Source organism: Branchiostoma lanceolatum, chromosome 11, assembly GCF_035083965.1.
Source record: "Branchiostoma lanceolatum isolate klBraLanc5 chromosome 11, klBraLanc5.hap2, whole genome shotgun sequence".
NCBI lineage: Eukaryota > Metazoa > Chordata > Leptocardii > Amphioxiformes > Branchiostomatidae > Branchiostoma > Branchiostoma lanceolatum.
The window spans coordinates 4,404,326-4,414,922 of NC_089732.1; the positions used below are offsets into that span (position 1 = coordinate 4,404,326).

General features: G+C 42.6%; 1 protein-coding gene across 1 annotated transcript; it reads left to right on the plus strand.

Annotated features, from left to right (window-relative positions):
- The first annotated feature begins 1,360 nt into the window (after window positions 1-1,360).
- Window positions 1,361-10,597, plus strand: LOC136445137 (uncharacterized). Its single transcript, XM_066442998.1, has 4 exons — window positions 1,361-2,051; window positions 9,348-9,536; window positions 9,955-10,101; window positions 10,491-10,597. The coding sequence occupies exons 1-4, from the start codon at window positions 2,006-2,008 to the stop codon at window positions 10,595-10,597; spliced, it is 489 nt and encodes a 162-aa protein (XP_066299095.1). The 5' UTR covers window positions 1,361-2,005.

Sequence of the window (10,597 nt, forward strand, 5' to 3'; positions counted from 1 at the left end):
TGCCGCTTAGTCTTTTTGGTGATACAGCTCCGCATTTCCATGCCATTGCACTATATGTACACAACAGAAACTTTATAACAAACTCCATTACTCCAAGCAAAGATAAATCCCTTTGCAAAATAAAGCTGTTGTCACCGCTTAGTTAGTTCATCATTTGAGATCAATATCTTTTCCCAAAATATGAAGCTTGAAAAAAAAAAGACGCATTCACTTGAGCTTCATTACCATATAGCTAATGCAAATACATTTCTCATTTTTATGCTGATGTGAATTTTCTTTCAAACATGTTCACAGCAGCAATGCCCCCCCCCCCTCAACATACAAACCAAAGAACGGCAAATCCCTTAGGCTGGTGTTGCCAGAAACTAGAGCTAGACAAAGTAGGCTGTTATGACATCATCCATTTCAAGTGACAGTAGAAGCATGTCAAGGGATGGGTGTATAATGAAGAACTTTCAAGGTGAGCGAAACGCAGTAGCGTGACCTTGACGATGAAAGAGATTTATAGCCCGATAGCAGGTTTAACACAGAGCGTAATTATTTCTCGCTAAAGTGCTGACGTGCTGAGTTAAGTCCCCCGCCTCACGATTCCCCGGTGTTATTGTTAAGGATGAACCATAGCCGCGGTAGGGACGGGCTATGATAAGACGGTATTCATCAGACCGTGATAAACTCACAGGTAGCTAATTAAATCTTTATCGGACGGGAGCAACCTGTGGGGTTAAGCACAAAGTCACCTAGAAGTGAAATATTGTACTAAACATACTGGATCCATGATACACTCGTTAACTCCCTGGATTGAATGAGGCTGTAAAAGACGGGACTGGCGATTGAAAGATACACTAGAGGGTGCAAATCAGCCGTATGAATGGGTACGAAAATATCGCAACTGCAGCCTTGGAGGATTGGACTACGTAGAGAAAGGTAAGGTAGAGCTTTTTGATATTGGTCAGGATTTATAGTGTATATACGATTCTCAACCATTAGCTTTGTTCGTAAAGTCTGTTACCAGCAAATGTGGGGAAGATGAGCATTACATAAAACTGTGAAAGACGGTATCATGTTTTTATTGGATTACGGAGGGTGGCGAATCTTCTCAGCGTTTTAGGTTGGTTCCATCTAAAATAGATCGTATGATTTTCATGTGTGCTATACTCCCGCCTCTCCTTCTCCTTCTCCGCCTCACAAAGAAGAGACTAAAATTCATCTTGGTAGTCCTTCGTTCTCTAAGATGGCTGTGTTCTCATCATCAAGGGTGCAGGACGTCATGTGGATCCGGAATCACAAGCCTGAAGCGCCCACACTCTAGCTTGTAAATTGCTAGAGAAAAACAGCGCAGAAAATATTGCTCTGTCGTTTTTATGCCCTTGTGATTCTTACTGCAAACACATTGATCTACGCCAGGTCTTTTCTTCTTTAGAACATTTGCTGGAGAGAAAAGTGTCATCCGCAGTAAAGCCATTTCCCAGGGTTCCAATCAGTGACGTCACGGCACGCATACGAACGATGCCTGGCTGCAGGACGGACCTATCGAAAGGCTCAGCCGAAAATTTGTAACAGCTACACGCGGCTTTCATTGACTTCAGTTCGCTCGCAGACTTGGCGCGGGGATGCTTTAGCGGAGATTACTGGCTCAGAGTTCTGTCGGAGTCCGGCCGGACAAAGACGTTTCCCCCTTGCGCGGTACCCCCTGGATAATTCAATATCTTATCGGGGCGTAATGTGCTCGGGCGCGTTCTGGGACTGCCAAGCGACCAGCATCACTTGGTGCCGGCTTTACAGCGTGGCCTGGCGGGGGAGACTCAACAGATATCGACCCTGATTTCACCCGGGAAGTCCGGAGATTAATGCTTCAATTAGCCACAAACCGAATCGTCATTATAGACGAATCGCCGTGGACACATCCCACGGTAATTCGGGGGCTTTTATGATCACAAGAGCCGGGCGACAACGCACAGGCGAACCGTCAGCCGCGGATGCGGACCTATAGACTGGGGCTGGCAATATGAAGACGTCGACGCTGATAGTGATACTTCATTACTTGCAGACAGGTAAGAGTACACCTGAATATTTGCTTTAGCCATACGTAATGTGTACAAGAACCATGTTCCTTAGATGAAAATAAAGCGGGTGGCAGATTTTCGATATGCGAGGGCGTGTGTACGGGATCGTCTTCGTCACCGTACAAGCGTGTTATTCAAAGCCAGGTTTACTTGGGAATTGTCGAATGACTCGAATCCCTTGCAGATATGCTTCAAAAGAAGCCAAAGCGAGCCGTGAAAGACGATGTGACATTTTGAATCGAGACGCGCTGACGTGCTAGGTAATGGTTGTGACAATCTGGTTAGAAGCAGAAGCTCTTCTGTACCATTATAGAACATGAGCTTTGCCTGCTAAAGCCGAATCTATTTGGCATTCCACATGGGCCCGTACTTCCGGTTTCCTTCACGGTCCTACTAGGTGTTTGGGTTGCTGATCACCAAGTCGGATACCTTCAGATAAAGACCAACATAATCTATTGCGGGCGTGTTTTCTAAGGTTATCCCGTCACCACTTACGCCTCCCATAACCACAACCGTACATCGCTCTCGGGTTGTGACCTCCACCACTCAGCTTCTACAGCTTCGCGCTAGCACCGCTGTAAACCAGCGGCATCAACAAAAAACTCATTATTTCATAACTGCTCATAAAAACCGAAATCAGCGAGTGAACTGCAGCAAGTATTGGTGTAATAAAAGATTGTTAACAGTCGTCAGCAGACGTAACGATGGATCTATTGCAAAACCTTGCCCGGAGGTTAATTGCGAGTAACGAAAACACAATCAAACAACGACAATGTAGACCGTGTGGCTATTACAGTTATAGTGTAAATTTTTTCTTTACTTCTTTCTTTTAAGCAGTGGAAGACAGAGCCTCCCGGATGCGTGAATTCTTTGATTTTGAAAGGAATGTAGTTATTTTTCGTCCGAAACCGTTGAGGAAATAACAATATTCTGTTGACCTGCGAGTAACAAAAACACAACGAATCAAATAACGACAATGTAGACCGTGTGGCTATTACAGTTATAGTGTAAATCTGTTATCTCTTTTTTTGGAATCAGTGGAAGTCAAAGACGAAGGCATTTTTATTTAATGCTTGAATTCTTTGATTTTGAAAGGATTGTAGTTTTTTCGTCCGAACTAAACCGTTGAGAAAATAACGATATTCCGTTGATGACCTACCCTGCGGCAACGGCAGCAGATAGACACATCCCCGGTGTAATTCAGACATGGATGAATCTGTGGAAACCAATGAGCGTTGTCAACAGCTGCCTCACCAAGCAGCTTTCCAAATGATATCGATCCGTATGGTGCACCGAGACAGGTAATCCTGGGACTAAAGTAAATATAACACACCGACGTTTAATTGGGTTTTTCTCGGTTGACCTAGATCTCTAATCAACGCCGTCTTCACTGACAGCGGCGCCCTTATCTCCTTCAGATGACTGGTGAGAAAACAATTGGAGCGACTGAAGACTTTAGATGTATATCATCTTTCACTGGCGCGCAGCCAGATTTGGTAATGAAATCTGGCAACTCATAACCGCCCTTGGTTGGATGACATGATTGATATCGACAGAGATTTCATCAAACCCCTTTGTATTCGCGGTCAGAGACGACACTATATGTCGGTAAATGCTGACCTATGTGAAATTCCCATGTCATTTGGCTCGACGTTATTTCAACAGAATAATGCTATATTGCTGTACAGCAAAATCTGCACTTGTTAAGGATATACAAGTACATTGTAGGTTTTCCACACCTGAATTGTATTTCACGCCGTATGCACATACAAGGCAGGTTCCACTACGGATATAGGGTTACGTTATTGAATGAAGACGTTCAGTGTACTTATTTGTCCAACTGAGTACAGGTCACAAGAAAGAAGAGTTAACAAGTACATATATATAAGTTAGCGTGGGTACTATCTATGTATGTGGGTTCGGCTTCTTCTCGTTTCTTTGTAATGGTGCAAATGTAAGAACAGATCGGTTATTTCATCGAAGGCTTGTCTGAACTCACGAGAAATTTGAATCGGTGTCTGCGGTAAAATAATGACCTCGGTCTCCAACTGCGATGTGTGCTTCCGGTCGATTCTATCAATTCAACCTGGCCTCCCCTGCATATGAATTTACACATTAAGACGGTGAATTTGATATATATTTGACATGATATAATCACGCGATGATAATGACGTTTTCCTCCATCGCTTCATTAAATAAGGCCTCAATTCTATGCACGCTGGCGTAATTGCGCATTCATTTGACGCTCAAACAGGAAATTGTGTCCCTGGACGTCCTTGTCACAAGCTCACAGAAAGCACGTTATCTCTGGCTAACTCACATGCGAAAGTAAAATATTACTAAAGCATGGCTGAATACTATAGGGCTTCTGCCTTCACCTTCTGTAGGGTAACGCTACGGTTACTACATTCGCGAAGAAATTATAAATTCCCCAGAGAAGGTGGTGGTATTTCTTGGATTATGAAGTATGAAGAAAGGGGCTTAAAATTTAGTCGGACACTAAGTCTAAACTTGGTTAGTGCTTACTGGGAAAATTGGATAACTTGAACGTGTTGACAGAAATCCAATCTTTCCAGTAAGCATGTTAGACTATAATCCTACGTTGGACTTAGTCTTTCAGATGATGCAACACTTTCTTAGGCACCCTGGAGGACAGCAGTCTGCCTAAGAAAGTGTTTTACATTTTGTAATGTGAAAGAGTCTTCTTCGTCTGGAGGAATATGATATTTGCATGAACCTCAGCTCAGTCTCCAAGCAAAGGCACATGTTCGGAATCCACCCCTTTTGAAGACTGCTGTACATGTATATCAACAGACCCAACAACACGTTCCATGATAATACCTTTCTCCTGATGTCATTACTTATGAGCTTGCGCTGTGGGAACGCCTTGACGGTTTCATCTGCTGACTATGCTTTTCCTTCAACATTGATTGTTACATATTTCAGTTCCAGATTCTGCTGAAGTGTTCCCTTTTCTGCTTTCTCATCCCGAGGCAAATATCAAGAAATATTTCATGTAGAAAAGAAGTTGTCTGTTCAATAACCGACGCAGGAAGTGCTTCATCTTCCACACATGGGCGCAGAGCCATTGGCGCTCCATCTATTTATTTCCACTATCAGTCGTCAGTTGTTTCATGAATGATTACTACAAGTACGGCCCTCTATGTACATTTCCCTACATATCGACCTTCCCAGTACCGGGTATAGACATGGACCCCGGGCTCTGACCAATGGTAGATGTTCACAATATAACTTTTTTTATGGCTGATACGTAGACATTTTTTACATGATTACTACAAGTACGACCCTCTGTGTATATTACTATTGCTACACATATCAGGACACTCTGGTGGCAGGACCTCCCCAGTACCCGGTAGACATGAACCCACGTCTCTGAGCAATGGTACATGTTCGCAATGCAACTTTTGATGTTAATGGTTGATGTATCTGTATAGCCGGTATAACCGCCTTTCGGCGTAGCACACCAGCAGATGTGCAGATATATCAACAGAGATACGTCCAAGGTTTATGAATGATATTACTACACGTACGACAGCATATGTACACTACCCTACATATGAGACCAATGAGACCACGCTGGTGGCAGGACTTCCCCAGTAAACATGCACTCCAGTCTCTGACCAATGGTAGATGTTCATAATGTATCTTATTTTATAACTGATGTGCAGATATATCAACAGAGATACGTCCAAGTTTTCTGAATGGTTACTACAATTACGACACTGTATGTGCATCAGCCTACATATCAGGCCACACTGGTGGAAGACCAGTACCAGGTAAACATGAGCTGCAGTGTCTGTGCAATGGTGCATGCTCGCAATGCAACCTTCTTTATGACTGCTGTGCAGGTATACAAACAGGAATATGTCATATCATAAAACCGTTTCATGATAGATTGCTGCAAGGACGACCCTATACATGTTATACATTTTATCATACATATCGGGACACTCTAGCCGGTAGACATGACACCATAAGACAGTAGCGTCCCAGATAAAGCATCATCACGACCATACCGCCCGGTGTGCGCCACTAGAATTTACCCCGCAGCTACTTATCGCAGCGGCGCGCACCTGGCGTGATCATACCTCCCGCTAGAGTCATTAAAACGGTACCTCGTCTCTATCAACACCAACTAAACATGAATCATTCCTGTCTGTAGATGTAGCACCATCATCTTTCAAGCCGAACACACAAAAAAAACAATTGATTGGAACGGAACCGGTACGTTACTTGTGGAAAAAGCGAACACCAGACCAGTTTTCTTCACTATTCTGCGCTTATGCGATCAGCGGAGCAGCCACTTGTAACCGGGTGGCGTCCACGGACGGTTAATTCCAGGTAAAACGCGCTGATGGGGGGAGTGGGTAATACCGTATCGATCTTCATTTTTCCCGCGCTGTAATGCGTGGTCGGTAATTGTTTTGGGAATTGAAACCCGCTGATGAAACATTCCTCGGAGTGTAAAGTCCCGGGATGTAAATGAAGACGAGGTGGCGAGACACCTATCTTCGTCGCACGCAGACTAGAATGGAACGTCTGCTGCTGATACAAGCAAGTCATCAATGCCGCTGACTAGAGATACTTAAGACCTATCCCTTTAAATCATTCTGGTGTTAGACGCCCAGGAAACCTGAAGACATTGCATTAGGGTCCCTAACATTTGTTTGAAATACAATTACTATAATTAAAAAAAGATTGATCGTTGAATTACTGAATACAAGCAAGTCATCAATACCGCCGACTAGAGATACTTAAGACTCATCCCTTTAAACTCTTCTTGTGTTAGACACCAAAATAACGAGAAGACGTTGCATTACGGTCCCTAACATTTGTTTGAATACAATTACTATAATTAAAAAGAAATGGTGATTGATAGTTGAAGTACTGAATGCAGCCCGGCAAGAGCTCGAGATACTTAAGACAAACCCATTTAAGTAGTTCCGGTGGTAGACAGAAAATTAATGAGATAGACATCGCTGCGAGAAAGAGACGTGCCTTAAATGTATTTGAAATATCAAGTACTATAATTAAAACAAATAACAACTAATAGTGAAATAATATAATAAATGAGTCGAGGTATGCCAATGGCTTGGCGTTCATGTGTGGAAGATGAAACCCGTCCTGCATAGGTTATTAGACAGGCAACATTTACGTGAAATATTTCTTGAGATTTCGCCTTGGGATGATATTCCCAGAGCAGAAGGGAAAAGGGAACACTTCAAAGAACACTTCAGTCTTGTTTAGCAGAATTCAGGGCCTGAAATATGTAACGCTTGTCAAACGGATTTACACTCAATGTTGAAGGAAAAGAATAATTATCGGATGAAACCATCAATGCGCTCCCGCAGGGCAAGCTCTGTTCCAAGGATTTGTCTCAGCTGTAATGAAATCTCAGGAAAGTTATGATCACGGAAACCTTGAACTTTTCTGTTGATATATCTGCACAGTGGCCATCAAAAGGGTGTTTTATAAACACGTACCTTTGCTGAGGGCTTGGGGTTCTTGCTGTTTCTTCTTTATAAAAGCAGAAACCTTGAACTTCTCTGTTGATATATCTGCACAGTAGCCATCAAAAAGGTTGTTTTATAAACACGTACCTTTGCCGAGGGCTTGGGGTTCTTGCTGTTTCTTCCTTATAAAAGTAGCAATGAATAGTCTAAGAGTATATAGCATAAAACATACACAGTATGTTTCAATGCTGTTTTTGCATGGGGCCCAACTGTTATACGGCCTATTCCTCCCAGAATGGGACTGCAAATAGAACTTATCTTTGTCTTTAAGTCTTAAAAACGTAATCCTAAGATGAACTTGATAAAAATGACAGAAAGTAATGAAGATACTCTGTATGACTGAAGGTCATGGCAATAAAACACCACCTTATAGTCTTAAAAAGACAACATAATGTCAACATTAAGACGCTAACGGTTGCCTTATGTAACAAGACGGCCCTTTAATATAATGAAGATACACTGTATGACTGAAAGACATGGTAGTATCACACCACCATACAATCTTAAAAAAGAATTTCAACATTACTTAGTTAACTGAAGGGACCACCCTAAATAAAGATTCATAAATGCACTAGCGGTGCCTTATTCAACAAGACGGTCCTTTAATTCCGTCTCGCGAAAGTTGGATGAACGGAGCCAGTTGCGGCGATTTGTACCGTATCGATCGGTGGTGCCACCCCCCTCGGCTAAATTGTAGTTTTCTCGATTCTCGATATAAGTCATCACCGCACAATAAGTTAATTGCATGAAGTATTTCAGGCGGTGAAAATTACAGATTTGGGTATCGGGAAAACCGTTCTCGTCTGACACCCGAAAGCAAAGATATTAATGTACTCATCGATTCACCCGGTTGCTAAAGCAATATGTCTTTTTCGTTATCTGCTTTTGCGGTAATTACTAAATGCTTATCTTAAACAGCGGACAGCAATAATTGCAGACAGAGGAAAAGATCGATAAACCACAGCGATCTTAACGGAAGACAAGAACTTTCAACACCAATTTTAACCTACAAACTAATTGACAGAGCAAAGTGTATTCGAAGCAAATAACATAGGTGGAATGGAGGATTTCCTCATCAGTGTAGCCAATGATATTGTGGTATCAAAGGCCTTGTGGTCAGGCTATAGCTAGCGGGTCCGGATCCTGGCATTTCTGGTCATATGTTCTATCATTGGAAAATGCACTGTAAACGACTTGCTCATTCCGCCCGGGTGTAAACGAACGAACGAACGGACTTCATTGCTCGATCGACAGTTACATGGTATAAATTATAGCTAAGTGGTAAAGACTATGGATAAGTATAAATGGATATCTATCTTCAATGGGAGGGGAGACGTATGGGCTTTACATTCCAGTACTGCATCCAAGACAAAGTGTAAACACAATAAACTACTTTCAATAAAGCCATGTAATGATTGATAATTATATAGTCAAAGGAATCGACGATGGATAGTCCAAACGCTGTATGCAGTCGACGTCATCGTACGCACTACTTGGTTCCCAAATCTTCAATCTTATAATGCAGAGGTGGTTAATAGTGATGTAAGATGTGGTCTCCATAACTGATTGATTATACAAGCAACGCACCAAGAACTTCTGTATGTAAATTTGCAGACATTGATTGCAACGGAGACAAAAGGTCGGACGTAATCAACAAAATCACCTGCCATGTCCTCGAGGGGGCTGTTTCAGATCATAACCGAAATAGATTCATTATCTATTCGTAACTTTATGTTCTATTTCCCTGCAGTGTTTTGCAACAAGGGCCTCCCCGCGTCAACTAAAGTTCAGGTGTCACCGGGGGACACGGCCAACCTGCCCGCGACCTATAACCCCAGTGATCACGTGATCGCTCTGACGTGGAACAAGATGGACGAACGTTTGGAGGGCACGCGGACACCTGTGTTCCTCCACTCGTTAACAAGCTCTATAGCACTAGGTACAGTGACATAGTCATAAAATGGTACCAACAATAGACAAGCAGTTTGTCTCTCTCTCCCTATCTTTCTCTCTCCCTCTTTTCATCATATATATATACATATATATATATATATATATATATATACATGATTTTAGAAATTAGACAAAGCTATCTGTTCAGATCACAGAACAGTAACGAATGTTTACATAGGCACCAACTCATTACTAACGTCAAACGCCTATTAAAAAAGACAAAGTTAGGACATGATACATGTTACAATTTTGTGTAAAGTTAAGTGGTACAGGATTGAAGCGAGTGACCTTAAGGCTATAAAGTTGCTTCACGAATTCTATCTACAGATCGTTGCACGATACATCCGTCTTTCAAATACTAACTATTTGGCCATTCGAATTCTGTGCTATGCCGTGCTGTATAGGTCCCCTGAAGGACAGAGCCCAGCTGAATCCTAACGGATCCCTGACCATCTGGAACGTCACGGTGAAGGACGAGGGTCAGTACGTCATGACTGTTCTTGTTGACGCGGTTGGGCAGCAGGAGCATTACGTCTATCTGGACGTACTAGGTAGGTCTTAATAATTGCTTTGCACTGATACATAATGTACATTCAAACCTGTACTAGTGTCCAACCCTGCACGAGGACCGCTTGGCCATTGTGACCAATTTTGGTGGTCCCTTGGATTATGTTTTCAATGTTATATTAACCCAAGAATATAGTGGTCACCTGCCTACCGTGAACATTTTCTGCAAGCTAGGTTTGGCATTGAATCTGTTTCTCACACCATAAGTAAGGTTGATACTTGTGTAGTGACAAAAAAAAGACCAAAAGAAAACGAAGCTGCAAATCAAGCAGATCCGTTATGAAATTTTTCTAAACTTTCGGGCGTTCATTATGCTTGACGTATGATTGGCTCCTTATTCAAAAGCTACAATATTCCATTGCCTTGTCCACAGCACCACCCATGGTGACAGCCGGCCTACACAGCGTCATTCTCAACTGCACCATGGAGAAGACCAGCTCCACCGATCCCAGCATATTCTGGCTTCGGGGTTGCTGTTGA